General features: G+C 50.5%; 1 protein-coding gene across 2 annotated transcripts in view; it reads right to left on the bottom strand.

Annotated features, from left to right (window-relative positions):
* The window catches only part of LOC144100717 (cytoglobin-1-like), a 209,038-nt gene that overhangs the window by 21,925 nt on the left and 169,915 nt on the right, over nucleotides 1-17,198 (bottom strand). The window contains exon 1 of one of the 2 annotated variants that reach the window (XM_077633557.1): nucleotides 10,865-11,371. The exons of the other annotated variant lie outside the window; for it this stretch is intronic. Within the exon in view, the coding sequence (XP_077489683.1) occupies nucleotides 10,865-11,326 (462 nt within the window). The 5' untranslated portion in view covers nucleotides 11,327-11,371. Of the gene's footprint in view, nucleotides 1-10,864; nucleotides 11,372-17,198 lie in introns of those variants that run through there. 2 annotated transcript variants of the gene reach the window in all.

Here is a 17,198-nt window from a genome sequence, read left to right as displayed (position 1 = left end):
AATGCCTCGCAGTCGTGATTTTCAGCCGGCGCCTTTTGCCCAATCTTATTAACAATTTAACTGCGCAATGAGGAAGTGGACCGACATGCGACTAGATGTGCGGCATAGGCTTTATTTGAACGGATGGCGGTTTAATGCTCCTATAATAAATTCTCTCAAAGGCGTAATCCGCTCGTGTAACGGGCTGTCCTATTCAGTGGGTAGGTGATTACTCGTCTGAATTTCAATTATTGGAGTGCAGGAAAGCTTTGAGATTATTTCGGAATTAGTACACCTCGGACAGCTCGCAGGCTACTGTTAAAAATTTCCGACTGACGGTAGCCACGTAATGTTTGTTTGTAAATAGGCGAATACGAAGCTCTATAGTTGCGCACTGTAACACGGTTGTGATCAGATTTTTGATGTAGGGTTGATAGGAGTTGATTAACAGCAACCAAAAGAGACATTTAAACGCTGTTTCGTGAGCAACTACAGCGCCGCATAAGTCATTCGACTGCTGCTTGTCAGGTGATTATCATCTTTGGTCAGCATATGCAGTAATGGCATGCAAGAGAACATTGCCTTCCGTCTTGTAATCTCCATGCCTAACGCGCAGTAGCCTGGACTGCCGCAGTTAATCGCTTACGGTCGATGTAGCTTGCAACAGAAAAAAAAACTCAAATGCTGAAAAATCAAATCTCGAATTTAATTAGTACTCTCTGAAGTAAACACGTTGGTTCGTTTAGGAATCGTGAGCAGCATGAACAGCGGAGGCTTCAACAGCGATAACCACCCCTTTGGCGTCGAGTTCGTGAGCGACGGCATCCAACTGCAACAAAATAAATACGTCCAGCGATGCGCCAAACATGAAAGACAGACCTCCACCGCGAGCAGCATGATCATCGGAGTCCCTAACGGCATGAACCGCCCTGTTACTATCGTATTCGTGAGCGAAGGAGTCCATCAGTAACGATCCATATACGGCAAGTAATGTGCTCAACAGAAAAATTACATATATTGCGAGCAGTATGTAGAGCGGGTATTAAACAGTGAGAACATGCCTCTTTTGTATGTGGTTCCCAAGCGAAGGAGGCTAACTGCGACAAAAAATCCAGCAGCAGTGCGCAAGATGAAACCTAGACCTCCAACGCGAGCAACGTAAACTTGGGGGCTCAAACAATTTGAAGCGTAACTTTCGAGTTGAGCCTGCGAACGAGTTTGACTGCAACCATGTCGACACGCCACGAAATGGGCACAACATCAAAGTTGCACCTGCAGAATCTAGCAGAGCTGGCACGGTAGGCATATAACAAAAAGAAGCACAGCTTTCGTAGCCTACGAGCAAACGAGTCCATCTACAACTATGCCATACCACATTTACTGCGAAGAAAGACTGCAGTCACTCGCGCTTCGCACCAAATTACCCGAAAAAAAAAAGCACGACTGACAACTGAAGAACGGCCACTCACCTCACAAAATGGTCGATACAGCCCATTATCGAAGTTTGCTCGGCCGATCCTGTGCATCTAAACCTATCGGCGAGCCGCATTGCTTTTTGCAGACGGAATTACAAAAAATCTTTTCCGACTGCCTCCTCGGTTCGCGCATTCACACGCGCAACAGAAGCTCGGCATCGCGGCAACGCGTAGACGCCGTCAAAGATGGAAAAACCCTTCCCACCAAAACTGTTGCACAGAAAGAAAACGAAGCTCGACTCGTACCGCGGAGCAAAAAAGCACGCGCTTAAATGTGACCACGGCGCCTCGGCCAATGGGAGGATCGATTATCCGGCGGCGCGCTAGGAAAGGAGGGAAGCTGGCGAGTTCAAAGCTTTGCGTTAATTTTGCTTCATTAAAGGGGCTTTAGTTCGGTTTGAGATTGTTTCTATGGAATTCTCAGTTCCAAAGCGACTAAGGCTTGAGGAACGCCGTAGTGGGGGGATTCGGTAATTTCGGTGATCTGGGGTTCTTTAACTTGCGCTGACATCGCACAGGGGTTGTGGATTTGATTTTGGAGGACCAGCAGACGAAACCTTTTAAGACGCCAACTTTTCCGAACACCGAGCCCTGCGACAACACGGTGGTTTCGCCCCTTCGGGCACCAGCGTGGGTGCAACCCTTCGCGGCCTCTTCGGGCTTCAGACAGGCAGCGTCGACCGGACCAGTGTGCCTAATGTTTTGTGCGGGTGGGAACCACTACGATGTCATGTAACTCGTACCGCCCGAGTGCCTGTTATGTGCGCCTCTCTCTTCTGTTGTGGTCAACGAATACGACGCCAATGGTGTCCTTCCTTTCCTCTTTCTTTCCCCTTAAAATCCCAACCGACGCACAACGACCAAATCAGGGAGCAGCGCCACTGCAGCTTACGAAGCTGCAAGCATGTACACTTTATCTTTTCAGTACACCGCAAAATCAAAATATCTGAAAGCCACGCTGAAAAATAGCGCTGCCTAGCACCGTGTGGTCTAGTCGGTTTGAACTATGCGCACAGCAGGCGGCGTGATTAAGACAGGCGATATGCCTATGTATAAGAAGTGGCATGCGTGGAGATGAACTCTGTATTATGCATCCTGCACGGAGCCAGCGACGGCCTCAGGGGTTTACTTTTGCTTCAGGGCTCATCGTGATGAAGGCTAGCGCAACACAACAAAAATGCATTTCCATCTGGTTGACCGCGTTTACGACAGTATATTCGCTACTACCCGCGACAAAGTGAGAATGAATGAATGATTTTCTGTTTCCATTCTTAACTGCCTTCATGCGGCTCTGCGAACTTCTACACTGGTGGTAGGTTGCCTCTTTCATTATTTACTTGTATTCAAAGCGTAAACCGCGTTTTAAACGCTTTGTGGCCCGGCGCGCACTGCTCTGAACCCTAAGGTATTGTCTAAGAAGTCCTGCTGTACCCTTGCGAGCATCGTCCTCGAACCCCTTACCCCATGATATTTTTATTTTTGGATAATGAAATTACAATGAGCTTCATTTCGGCCACGAGGTCCCATATTAACACAATTTTAGAAATAAACTATATAGTTGCCGCATTTTTGGAAAATATTTTCGCTCATGATATAGCGCATATATATATATATATATATATATATATATATATATATATATATATATATATATATATATATATATATATATTGATACGGGAATAAAAGAAGAGGCGGAGAGCGAGCGCGCGCGGCTCTAGCACGAGGGAGATAGAACGAAAAAAGCTTGGCCGCCGCCGGTCGTGCTTCGCCGGCTCTCCTCCGTACTGCTGCTATATTTCTCTGGGCGGGCCCGTGGCCACCCCGTGGCATCCCACACCGTAACATTTTGGTGGCAGCGGTGGGATCATGCCGCTCACCCGCTCCCGGAATCAAGCACCCGACGTGCCAGACGACAGGAGTCCACCACCAGCCGATAGCGCCGACGACGCGGCGGCCGGCGCCGCTAGACCTAGGCGCTCGGAGGGGCTCGGCTCTTCGCAGCAGCCGGACGCCGGTGTTGAGCGCCTCCTGGATATAGTCACCCAACGGATGGACGCATGGGAGGCCCGTCTGACTGCCCAGGCTGGGGAGATGGAAGCTCTCCGGCGCGAACTCCGTCGCCTGGTGCCAGCCGAGCCGAGCACAGGTCAGGTGCCTTTGGGCGTCCCCGCCGCCGCTGTTTACGGCTCTGCCGTCGCTGGGCCTGCGGGCGTGGCCGCCAATGGCGTGCTCGGCGCGGGTGCGTCCTCGCCGCAGTGTTCGTTGGACGTTGTGGAATTGCCCACATTTGACGGCACCATCTCGTGGGATGCTTACCGCATCCAGCTGGACGGTATTGCGGCGGCGAGAGGCTGGGACGAGCAAATGAAGGCATGGATGCTCGTTGCAAAACTGAGGGGCCGCGCCACCGAGCTGCTGCAGAACGTGCCGCCCGACCAGCTGGGCTCTTACACTGTTCTGGCGGGCCTCCTCGCCGACCACTATGGTGCCTCAGGTCAACCCCGTGTGCAGTACCACCGCCTGCGAGCCCGCCGTCAAGAGCCCGGGGAGACGTACCAGGACCTCGCCGCCGCCATTGAGCGCCTGGCTCTGCAGTCGCTGCCGGGAGCGCCTCAGAACGCCGTGGCCCTGGTCGGCACCGAGGCGTTTGTCGACGCCATCCGACTCCCCGAGGTGCAGCGCTTGGTCCGCTCTGGCCGTCCTGATTCCGTCCGCGCCGCCATGGCGCTCGCCATCGAGGCGGAATTGACTTTGCTGGCCACGCGGGGGTCGCCACCGTCTGCCGAGCGCAGCGTCCGGGTGCAGGCTCCTCGGTCCGCAGCCCCAACTGCGGCCTCTATCCGACGCCTGCGTAACGACGTCCGCATGACCTGCTTCCGCTGCGGCCTGCGGGGACACTACGCGAGGGACTGTGCCGGCCCTCCAACGTCGGGAAACGATTTGGCGGAACTCCGGGGGGCACCGTTCCGCCGAATAGAGTCCGTCCCCACACTCCTTCGTTCTCCGCGTCCCCTCCTTTCGTCGGCTCCGATTACCACTGATGCTCCTTACGTGCTCGTCGACGTCGCCCTGCTTGACCGGCACGTAAAGGCCTTGGTTGACACTGGAGCGGCTGTCAATGTACTGCACAAATCGTTTGTTGCTAACGCACCCCACCTGCTTCTGCCAGCCGCCAAAACCCGGCTCTTAGCTTTTAACGGCACCCCTGTGGAGCAAGTCGGACGTGTCGTCGTCAACCTGACAGCACTCGGAAATACCATCTCACCGAGTTTGTTGTCGCAGACAGCCCTATTTGGCCAGTGGTCCTCGGGTGCGGGTGGTGCCAGCAAGCCGGAGTCGTCCTTAATTTTACTAGAACCAAACCACGGGCGAGCCGAACTCTCTGTGGGCCGGGCTGGCTTAGCCGGGTTTCCAGCCTCGGTGTCGCCCTGTGGCAGTCCCTGGTGTCGGCGACCAAGCGTGCCTCAGCATCTCTGCGTGACCTCGCGACGAAGTGGCCGTGTCGAGTCAAGCCGTTCGACGTCACTACCGTGACTGTGGCGTCCGCCGTGACCCTGCCACCGGGTGCGGCAACGTGGGTGTATGCCAAGCTTGACAGTCCGGTCACAGAAGACGTGCTGTTCGAACCCATCCGATGTTCAGCTCCAGCCCGTCAGATGACCTCCCCTCGAAGCCTTCTGCCGGTGCTCAAAGGAGAGGCCCACGTATTTATGCTCAACATCAGCAGCGTACCTCTCGCGCTGACTCCCGGCACGCAATTGGGTACAGCCTCAGTTTTGGACCCCGGGTCACCAGTGGCGTCTCTGCAACCTGAAGCCCCACCTCGCCACCCTCCAGCGCCAGCGATCCTATCATGGGAAGAATTTAACTTTGGACCCAGCCTGACCTGCGCGGAGCTCGCCTCTCTGAAGACCTTGCTGCTCGAGCATCGCAGTTGCCTTGCTCTCAGCGCCGGTGAACTCGGGTGCACTTCCTGGGCTCAACACCGGATCAACACCGAAAACCGCGAGCCCGTTCATCACCAACCTCGCCGTGTAGCGCCAGCCGAACGGAGAGTCATCCAGCAGCACGTGTGCGACATGCTTGACCAGGGAATCATTGCCCCTTCTTGTAGCCCTTGGTCCTCCCCTGTCGTCCTTGTGCGCAAGAAGGATGGAACATTCCGCTTCTGCGCTGACTATCGGAAGCTAAATGCTATTACTAATTGCGACGTGTACCCGCTGCCTCGCCTCGACGATGCGCTTGACCGCCTGAAGGGGGCCCGTTATTTTTCCACGCTAGATCTGCTCTCGGGCTACTGGCAGGTGCCTGTTCACCCCGATGATGCGGAAAAGACGGCTTTCGTGACTCCCGACGGCCTTTACCAGTTCAACCGTATGCCCTTCGGTCTCTCGAACGCTCCAGCCACATTCCAGCGTCTCATGGACCGAGTCTTAGGCCATTTGAAGTGGACTATGGCGTTGGTCTACCTGGATGACGTAATTGTCTACGCGGCTACATTTGAAGAACACCAGAGACGCCTCAAACTCGTCCTCGAAGCCCTTACCTCTGCTGGGCTTCGCTTAAAACCAAAAAAATGTTTCTTCGGTTTCGCGGAGGTGACGTACTTGGGTCACGTTGTGAGCCGGCATGGCATTCGTCCCGACCCTGAAAAGCTAAAAGCGCTTACAGCTTACGAAGCTCCCACCACCGCCAAGGAGCTCAAAAGTTTCCTTGGATTTGCTTCGTATTTCCGTCGTTTCATTCCGGACTTTGCCAAGCGCAGCGCTCCATTGACCGCCCTGCTGAAGAAGAATGCACCGTGGAGTTGGACGCAGGCCCAACAGCTCGCGTTTCTTGACGTCAAGCACGCCCTCCTCGAGCCTCCTACATTGGCCCATTACGACGAATCGGCCCCCATCGTCCTCCACACGGATGCCAGCCAAGATGGGCTCGGCGCTGTCCTCCTGCAAGAAGACGAGTCTGGTGACCACAAAGTCCTAGCTTATGCCAGCCGCCAGCTTTCCGACGTTGAGCGCCGCCGCCACTCTTCAGAACTCGAGTGCCTCGCCGTTGTCTGGGCCGTCGAGAAGTTCCGTCCCTACCTGTACGGCCGTTACTTCACCATAGTCACGGACAATAGCGCTCTCACTTGACTGCAGTCCGCCAAACATTTGAATGCCAAGATTGCACGCTGGTCCCTGCAACTTCAAGAGTACAATTTCACAATAGTGCATCGGCACGGCTCTGCCCATCAAGATGCCGATTTCCTTTCTCGCCACCCTTGTTCCGTGACGGCTTTGACGGACCTGAGGACTGCACAAACGCAAGATCCCGCCATTGCTGCCATAATCCACTCCCTTGGCACCGCCGCCGGCACAGGCCTCCGCCAACTACGCCGGGTCTATCGAATGAAGGACGACCTCTTGTGTCATGTGAAGCGGCTCCGTGGTCGACCACCCGTCTGGTTGCCAGTTGTGCCGGCAACACTGCGGTCGCAAATCTTGCGCGGCTTACACGACGCTCCCACGGCTGGTCACCTTGGTCGCGGCAAGACCTACGCACGAGTGTCGGAGCGGTTTTGGTGGCCTAATATGTCCAGAGATGTCAAGGAACACGTGGCGTCCTGCCAGACATGCCAGTACAGAAAACCGTCCACAGGTGTAACCAAGCCACCCCCGCAGGCTTTTTCGCCACCAAGTTCACCTTTCGAGCTGGTTGGACTGGATCATTTGGGCCCGTTTCCGAAGACGCGTGCCGGCAACCGGTATGTTCTGGTTGCGATCGACTACTTCTCCAAGTGGGTCGAAGCACTGCCCGTTCCAGACACGTCGTCCGCTCATGCCGTCGCGTTTGTGGAACAGCATCTCGTTCTTCGGCACGGTGTTCCCCGGCGCCTCATCACGGACCGTGGGCGCTGCTTTATGTCCCATGAATTCGAGCGAGCCCTCCGCTCCTTCGGCATTGCGCATTCCACTACATCCGTCAATCATCCGCAGTGCAATGGCCTCGTGGAGCGTGTTAACCGTACCCTCACGGATATACTCGCATCCTACGTCGCTCCGTCCCACACAAACTGGGATCGTTTTGTTTCTGCTGCAGCTTTTGCAGTCAACACTGCAGCGCAAGAAACAACGCATGTGACGCCGTTCTCAGTCGTCTATGGCAGAACGCCCTCCATCCCTCTCGACGCGCAGTTGGGCCTTCCCCATCCTACTGCGTCACCAACTGAATCTGCTCAACGACTTCATTCGGCCCGCCTCGACGCCCAGCGCAACCTCCTCACGGCTCACGCGCGTGTGCAAGCGGCCAACGCGGCAGCACCACCACATCCCCCCTTCCGGCCCGGTGACTTGGTCCTCGTTCGCCGCACCATCCGTGCGACTGGCCGTGCCGCAAAGCTCTTGCCCTGATACCGCGGCCCTTACCGTGTCGTTGCCCGACTCGGCCCCGTGACATACCGCCTCGAAGACCTGCCAGAGCATCGACCATGCGGTGTGCACCACATTTTCCCAGAGCATGTTTCAAACATGAAGCGATATGTCTACGGCGCCTGCGGTGACTCCGACTTAGCTACCGGGTCCTCATCAGTGCCGTCGTCGCCTGCTGGCTCCATGCCTTCCCCACGCAATGCAGTCCCATAAACGGATCGCCGCTCAATATGCATAAAACTCCCTGAGGTTAGCCTAACCGGTGTGGGACCTTCTTCGGCGACTGCAGACACCTTCGCCCAGCTCACACACTTCGAATTCAACGAATAGTGTGACCGTTTCCTATATGCGAGCCCACATTGCATCGCCCCAGGAAACCCTGCATCAAAGCACGGCCTGACTTCTCCGCCCCCCCCCTCCCCCCCCCCCCCCCCCCGGTGGAAAGGTGATACGGGAATAAAAGAAGAGGCGGAGAGCGAGCGCGAGCGGCGAGCGCGCGGATCTAGCACGAGGGAGATAGAACGAAAAAAGTTTGGCCGCCGCCGGTCGTGCTTCGCCGGCTCTCCTCCGTACTGCTGCTATATTTCTCTGGGCGGGCCCGTGGCCACCCCGTGGCATCCCACATCGTAACAATATATATATATATATATATATATATATATATATATATATATATATATATATATATATATATATATATATATATATATATATATATATATATATATATATATATATATATATATGTATATATATATCGCCATCAAGTTAGGGGTACTCTTTGTGAAAATATAAAACTGCATTGCAACAACCATAACTGAATAAAGACAGAATAGTGAACCATACGGTGGTATTTCTTTTTTTACATCCGGCCAGACTAGGCCATAAAACGCATGACTGGAAGAACTGTTATGCCTGTACATTTCTCTATCGTTTATTTCAAAACACTTTCAATGCGGTTTGTGGAAGCCGGCATTTTGTCCTCCAGCCGAGTAACAATGCTCGTCTAAATAAAACGCAGTCCTGCGACTATTGAAGGGCAGTTCACAGCACATTGTTTCACAAGGCAAAAAGACAAATGTTCTCTTTCTCTATGCTTCCTTCAAAAGCCATCAGCGGAGCCAAGAGCGCCACGCGGATGGTTGTCTTGATTAGCCCTCTTACTAAGGCGAAAGCCTTTCTTGCGTCATCAATGTGCTGAGGACATGTCCTCAGAAAACGTGTAAAAGTGTCCGCTCAACCTTTCAATAATATATATATATGTGTGTGTGTGTGTGTGTGTGTGTGTGTGTGTGTGTGTGTGTGTGTGTGTGTGTGTGTGTGTGTGTGTGTGTGTGTGTGTGTGTGTGTGTGTGTGTGTGTGTGTGCGTGTGTGTGTGTGTGTGTGTGTGTGTGTGTGTGTGTGTGTGTGTGTGTGTGTGTGTGTGTGTGTGTGTGTGTGTGTGTGTGTGTGTGTGTGTGTGTGTGTGTGTGTGTGTGTGTGTGTGTGTGTGTGTGTGTGTGTGTGTGTGCGTGCGTGTGTGTGTGTGTGTGTGTAAGGAAATTCGACGATAGTGGAACGCGAACCCACGAAGGCACCGCCCAGTGGATTAGCAGTCGATCATCTTAACCTCTGGCCCCCCTAGTCCAACCGAACGATGCTGTTTTACAGAGAATGTGTCGTAAATTGAAACCGAATATAACGAACAAACCGGATATTACGAAGGTGTATTATGTCGTAACTTGAAACCTAAACTAACTCGAGAAGCATGAGGCGATCGTGTTGAGCTACAGATCTCAACAGGATGAAACAGGTTTTTGCTTTTGCCTTGATGCACGTATGCTGACTTGAGTGCTCCCCTCAATTTTTTCACACTTGAATTGTGCCGCTCGTTTTCTATCATCGCGAAACCTTTTCAGCCTTATATATCAACAGGCTTAGTTAGATGGTTTGTTTTCATAGCGCACCGTGTTTTCATTGTCTTTACCTTCATCGTCTTTGTCATTGCCGTGCAATGACCATGCATGTTTTGTCACTGTTTTAGGCGAATACAATTTTTTTATCCCTTTGAAGGTTTCCTAACATTTCAGCGACTGCTTTCTGGCCTTCAGTAATCTGCACTGAAAAAAAAAGTAGCTCCATTACCGCTTACTTTCTTCTTAGTCTGTCTTATCTACCGCGGTTTTTACTGCCTCCATAAAAAGGAGATCGTCTTCTTCGTCATTCTCTCTCAGTACAGTAGCGTCGCTTCTGACACCACTTACAGAATGGGTATAGGACCTCACTCTTAGTTCGGCCAAAAAATCTGCTGGTGTCCTAACAACGCTTTAATTCTGAGGCATAGCTAACTATGTAGGGCACGTAGTTTTCTGTCTGCGAAAGAGCATGTAAGATCGCTCAGATGCATGCAATTTATTGTGTGCAGCTGAATTTATGAAGCGTCAAATACTGATAAAATTACCTATAGCTGCATGCTGTATCATATGTTATCCGCAAGTAAATTGCACTCTCATAATGAAGTCAGAAGGATCATCGAGCTGCAGGTGCTGTAAAAAACAACAAAGCTCTTCCGTACGATTAATTAATTTCTTAAACGCTGTCATGCTTAAGCAGAGCAGAAAACCGGACAGAAGGGAGACGGGAGGCGACACGTCTTGTTTTCTGCCCGGCTGAAGCATGAACCCATACCAACCAGCCCAGTTTTCCGTTCTCGTTAAACGCCATCTTCAGGTAAAATACAGAAAATTGTTTTTCTGATCATTCAATTTCCTCAAGAAACCCCGAACAGTACATCCACGGTAAGAAATCCTTTTTCACCTTTTACGATTACATCGGACAAAGAAAATGCACCGCATACGATATATGATGCGGTATGCGGTAAGGATTAACCAGCGAGTTGAGTGACAAATAAACGGAAAAGAAGCAGAACGATGCAAGCTGCGTTCGGTTCCCCTCAGCACCAGTTCAAAGAGATGGCTTGTAGCGAACGTGCACGGCCGAAAAGAGTTCTGGCTCACCTTGAGGAATTTTCCCCAGGCCTCGACGGCAGCGGGTGTCATGTGCTTCTCGTCTTTTGCCTGCAGCACATCGACCAGGCACTGGCCCATCACCTCGAAGTGGTACGGCTTGACTCCCTTTCGGCGCAGGTGTTCGGTCGCGTTGCGCCGCACCAGCACCTCGAAGGTTGCAGGGTCGTGCAGGCTCTCCACCATGGAGGTGAGGTGGTATCCGATGGAGCATCCGTGCGCCCTGAATGCCGGGTCGTCTTTGAGCTTGGCGACGGCCTTTCCGCGGAAGTTCCTAAACATGTTCAGGTATTCGGGGTGCTTGACGAACATGGAGAGGAAAAGGAGCACGCCGTACTCGCGGTTCTCCTTGCAGAAGTTGCGCCAGGTGTCCTGGATGAGCTTCACCTCGTTTTCTGTCAAGCCCGTGTGCTCGTCCGGCAACTCGCCAGCCTTTCGGCTCGCGTTGCCCATCGCTTCCCCGATGGGTTTTCTCGAGGACAGTTCACCGCTGCTACGGCCACGTACCTGGAAGGCGCGATGAGACTAGGAGCGTAAGCGTCGCAGTTCTTCTTCTTCTTCTTCTTCTTCTTCTTCTTCTTCTTCTTCTTCTTCTTCTTCTTCTTCTTCTTCTTTCTCTTTTTCTTCTTCTTTTTCTTTTTCTTCTTCTTCTTCTTCTTCTTCTCCTTCTTCTTCTTCTCCTTCTTCTTCTTCTTCTTCTTCCTCTTCTTCTTCTTCTTCTTCTTCTTCCTCGTCTTCTTTTTCTTCTTCTGCTCCTTTTTCTTCTTCTTCACCCCAGGTATATGGCACATACCCACGCGGGGGGATTGGCCAAGGTGTAGTTGAATAAACAGAGAAGTTTCCATGGAAGATGACGACAAAATTGTAGCATAAATCGTGAATTTCGAAAAATCAATCAATAAAAACAAGAGAACAATATTGACAGTTAAATAACAGACAGCATTTTGTTGAAAAAAGAAGAGCTCGTAGAAATTTAAAAGAATTAGCACATCAACGTACCAGTTGCAATTATGTAATCGTGGAGAAACCCACAAATAGAACCCAATGCAAATCCCTTGGCGTTCGCACCAAACGATAATAATACTGGCAAAGATAAAGGGAGCCCTAACCTGGAGAGAGGGACCTCCACGTAAATCTTTCTCTGAAGTGCGAACTTTGGGCAATAGAGGAGAAAATGGTCTAAAGATTCAACTTTCCCACATGCGTCACATAGGTTCGTCGGTGTCAACCCACATCTGCATAGATATAAATTCAAACTTGGAATTCTGCACCGCAACCGCGTCATTGTTACCTCACACAGCCTTGATTTACACGAACAGACGTTCCAATTGTATGCTATGTGCTGATAGTCAGTGGTATTTAGTAAGGGATCTCGTAACCTGGCTGATATATGTAGGAACCGCTGAAACCTGGAAATCGCCAGCAGGCTGAAATTCGGGACGGGATGTGTCACTGACCCGTAAAGAGCCGACTTTGCTAAGTAATCAGCCACCTCATTTGAATGAATACCTGCATGGCCAGGGACCCAGACAAAACAGACCACCTTCAAAGTGCATGGGACAAAAAATCGCAGGATACGGCTCAAAAATTCTCTTGTGAAGTGTCAAGGGAGACTAACACTGACAAACAATCAGCGAGAATAATAACATGAGACACATGGCATGGAATTTTGTGAAGGGCCATTCCAAGAGCCAAAAGTTCCGCAACGAATATAGGAATATAGCCTGGGATGCGGACAGAATAGCTCCATGCCAAATCCTGCGAAAAGATGCCAACTGCAGCTTTTTGGCAGTTGACGGAGGCATCGGTAGCAAGCACCGTATGATGGGGGTATTTCTCTATGTGATCCGATAGAATACCGTTTGAAATGTTTGCTGGCACGTGTTTGGCATGAGATGGGAAGATGTGGTCGAAATGGCATTCCACTGCTGCCGGCGTGTCATCAGCCCACTGCAAAGAACGCAGATCAGCACCAATCGGTGTTAAAAGGTTCTGCGTTAACATAATTTGTGGCATTTGATACCGTGGCTAATGATGAGAATAGAATAAGGCCGGCTGAGACACAAAAATAGGAGTGCAGACATCAGTCACTGGGTTCATCGACCTGAGGAAAGTTCTCACCGTGAGTATTTAAAAACGAGAAGTTAGATCAGGGATACGGGCTTCCAGATAAAGCAGGGCGTTTGAAACTGATTTTGGGAGACCAAGGCAGAGGCGGAGAGCGCGCCTTTCCAGTAAGATTAAGGGTTGAATCTTGCAGCTTGCGCTACCAGAGAACAGAATACAACCAAATTCAAGTATAGGTCTTACGTAGGCTTTTTATAGTAACAATAACGTGTCGCGGCGCATCCCAAACTTTTTATTGGCGATTCTTGTCAGCCGGCCTAGAGCGCGTTTTTCTTTAAACGCATTGTTCTTTATATGAAGGCTCCAATCTAATGCCGGATGATAAGTAACACCCAGATATTTTACGGATTCCACTTGTGGAATCTGGAGAGAGCGATGGAATAATGAAATGTGCAAAGGCCTGTCTGGAGGAAATACCAAAACTCCGCATTTGTCTACATTCAGGGATAAATTAATACCTTGCAATCAAACTCCAAGAGCATCCAAATATCCCTGCAGAATGTGGTAAAGGGAGAGGATATCCCTGGCCGAGGCGAAAAAAGCTATGTCATCTGCATACACAAAAACTGTTATATCAGGACGAATGGGGATGCCACTGACCAAAATATTCGCAGTGGTGGTGCTTCTTCGACTTCTTCGTCACAGAGCGTGCTGCTTTTGGGGAAGCCTTGGAAGCCGCAAAAATGAAGGACGAACATAGCGGCTAAAACAAAGCGTATTACGGTGGAAGGCCGCAACGCGTCAATTTCGAATGCGCAGATGTCCGAGTGACTCAGTGGGCAATAAAAATAAGTGTTATTTATCTCGTCTTTGTTTGCTTACCTGCTTTCATTTCACGCAGAAAAAGAAACGATCGAAGCGGTTAGGCTAATTTGTAAAATGCGCAATTATTTCAAAACAGAACAAGTGTGGATATTGGCCGCTTAAAAGCAGCTTTCTTAAAAAATAGTTGGGAGCAATATTTGTTTGTTTGCCGTTGTTTGTTGTTTTGCTGATTGTTTCATTTTAGAGAAAACAACAAAAGTTGTTGCTTGAATTGTCAACAATATAAAATTGAAGGGACATCAAGGACTTGCGTTTAGCGTATGACGAGATAACATGAATGTGTCTGTTCATCGGTATGGGGTAGTCTTTACATATCACTTCGCAGACACGGACATGGTTATTTGTTTCAGACTCTAATAACCCGCAATCTACCCATAAGAATACAGTGCGACAAAATTAGATTCGTCCCACGCAAATACTCCTTTGCAGTCTGGGTTCCGTACATATGTCCATATATGCAGAATTCATCACGCTTTATCATCATATATCCTGGAGAATCCCGATACCACTACTGGTGCAGCGGTGCAGTGGTTAACCGATGGCGGACTGCACCGGTACATAGCTGTTTCAAACATTGACAAAGCCTAGGCTTGTGAGACCCAGGCTGCTCGTCGCAAGGAGCCTCTCGGAACTTAGCATTAATTTTACTGCCATTTGCCAAGTTTAGAAGTTTACTCACAGTGTGGTGGGCAGGCTGCAACCAGTCAAGGCCACGTGATATAGGTGGCAGGAGGGTGGGAAACCCACTTTCTCCGAAATTGCGCCGACGTCAAGGTTCCCGCTTACCGGGGCCCTTAACTTTCGCGTTAAAACAGCGAAGCGAGCCGCAGACAGGACACCACAGCCAAACCGGGCGAAAACTTCAACTTTAAGAGCTATTTCACATCTGCACCTTTATAATTAACCCCATTATCAGGTCTCGTTACGTAACGATAATAGGAACTTCTTCCTCTTCAAATGGCATATTAGTACCGCGCTGAGACCGCTATTAAAAACCTCCTAAGCCAGAACGAGCTTGCCAAGGATGTAGCTCAATTTTCTTGTTTCTTTTTGTGGCGAATATTGGCTTAAAGCGAAAAGTAAATAGAAACATAAAAGAAAATAGTATGCTGAACGATTAGTTTCAGAAATGAGCGACTGAGGGTTAATGTGTCCCAAACGCATGGGATTATACGCTCACTAGAGAATGATCTGCTGCTATGCCATGCTGTATTCTGGTTCTTGACAGTGCTGCGCAGACGTAGACCATGGTATGGCTGCTGGCTTTCGGTTCTCGGAAAAGTCATACGGGCCACGTGGGGCGAGGTACAGGCCTAGGAAGTATGACCCATTTGAAATGAGTGCCGGTTGCGCGATTAGTCACTTACGAAGCGCAACCAACTCTGCACAGGTAACACTGTTCAGTAGAATCACTGCGCGTTGGGGGACTGGAGCACGTCTGCAGGGGTGAATTTTTTTCATTTCTGGCAAAAATACTGGCACTACTCAGGCGCCTGCATTTAGGTAAGGACGAGAGCATAAAACGGTGACGACATGAATCGGTGAATCTGCGTGACATTCGGAACCCAAGTGATCAAAATACACCCATTTTGCAATAATAAATTGCAGGACATGAGCGGGAAAGTCCTGTAAGATCACCAAGCTGCGATGTAAGCATCAAAGGAGAAGTACCTAGAGAAGGGCGTCGGGGAAGACTGAGACGTTAACCGTAGGGAACAGCGTAGCAGCAGCAACCGTAGGAATCTCCCCTAGCTTACAGTGATAATTTTTGCAAAAAAGTAGATGGGCGATTCAGTTACTTTATACTAATAAATAGTATCAAGAACAAGTTGGCAAGGACCGCAAATTGTGGTTTTTCACAGTCCGTAATTCTGGCAATTTCATGTATGACGGCACACGCAGAACGGTGTGACGATCTTGACGGACAGCGCACTAAAGGAGCACGAAGCAAGATATTACTGTGGAGGATGAATGCGGGCGGGTCTGTTTTTGTCCGCTTCCAGTAAACGTGACGGCAGAACAAAATAGGTCGGTAGGGACAATGAGTTACGTGACGAAGCATAGACAACGAGGCTACCTGCGAAGTGAGGAGGCTTGCCTATGGTAGGAAATTCTCATGACTGGTGCCTATATTCAAGCAATGGGTTCATTTCGTCATTCTCTTGACAAATATCTAGAGCTGAGCTCAAGCCCACCGATGGCCCTCATGGCTTCCAGTTTGCTGCGTTAAAGGTGATTCCGTTGTGACAATGTAAAAAACGCACGACAGAATTTTTTGTCGCGCATCTGTCGCGGGAAACAATTTTGTGTCGCAAGACAAGCTGTCTTGTCGTGCCTTGTGTCGCGCGACAAGGTCCGTGTCATGGGTTCTTTCTCGCAACAAAGTTGTTTGTAGTAGGTTCTGCCGCACGACAGACATCTTTCCTGCATTTTGCCGTGCGAAGAAGGTCCTTGTCGCAGCATTTGTCGCGCGACAGGTTTCTGTCGCAGGTACGGTCGTGGGACAGAGGGAGTCGTGCCGCGCGACAGAGACTGCGTGCCTCAACAGAGTTGCCTGTCGTGGGTTCAGTCGCGCGACAGACATCTAGCGCGCCTCTTTTTACGCGACAAAAGTACCTGTCGTGCGGCCTGTCGCGCGACACAACAACTTTTCGTGGGATATGCCGCGCGACAGATACCGGTCATGGATTGTGCCGGGCGATAGATACCTATCGTGTGATGTGTCGTGAGACAGATTTCTGGTGAAGGTAATTGTTTTACTGCAGAATTCTAGAAATACTGTCGTGCTGTCGAGTGACAACGATAGGATCAAATTGACCAAAGATGCGTCAAAGCCCGGTCACTGTGGCGAGTCGCGAAGAGGATGCGAGTTGCTCTGGTCTGTTGGTGACGGGCAGCGAGCGAAATGAAGTGCTCATTCACATTGGCGAATCGAGTTTTCAACTAGCTTCCCGCGACATGGCTCTCTCACCGAACGAGAATTGGCTTAGAGGAGAGACACTGCTCGAGAACCAACTTAATTCCCTTCTGTTCCCACATGACAGTGTGACGAAAGTAGTGCATGCTCAAGAGTATAATGCGGCTTTGAAAGCCCATAAAGCTGTAATGCACAAGCGACGAAGCCAGCGGTGCCTGCGTATCCGCACGTGCTTGCGGTGGCGGCATGTATAGCCAGCCACGACAGCGCCTGCACACCAATCGGCGCGCGCAAGTCGAATGGCGCTACTGAAAGTCAGTGTCCTCCTGGATTCTATGACGTGTTCAAGCTATGTAACATAATGTACCGCTACTAATACAGGTGCAGAAAAGGTCAAGGACACATATACGCGCATCGCGGAATAGAATGTCGTTAATCGTCAATCAGGGAAAATTA

Source organism: Amblyomma americanum, chromosome 8 (genome assembly GCF_052857255.1).
Source record: "Amblyomma americanum isolate KBUSLIRL-KWMA chromosome 8, ASM5285725v1, whole genome shotgun sequence".
Lineage (NCBI taxonomy): Eukaryota > Metazoa > Arthropoda > Arachnida > Ixodida > Ixodidae > Amblyomma > Amblyomma americanum.
This window is presented reverse-complemented; position numbering and strand designations above follow the sequence as displayed.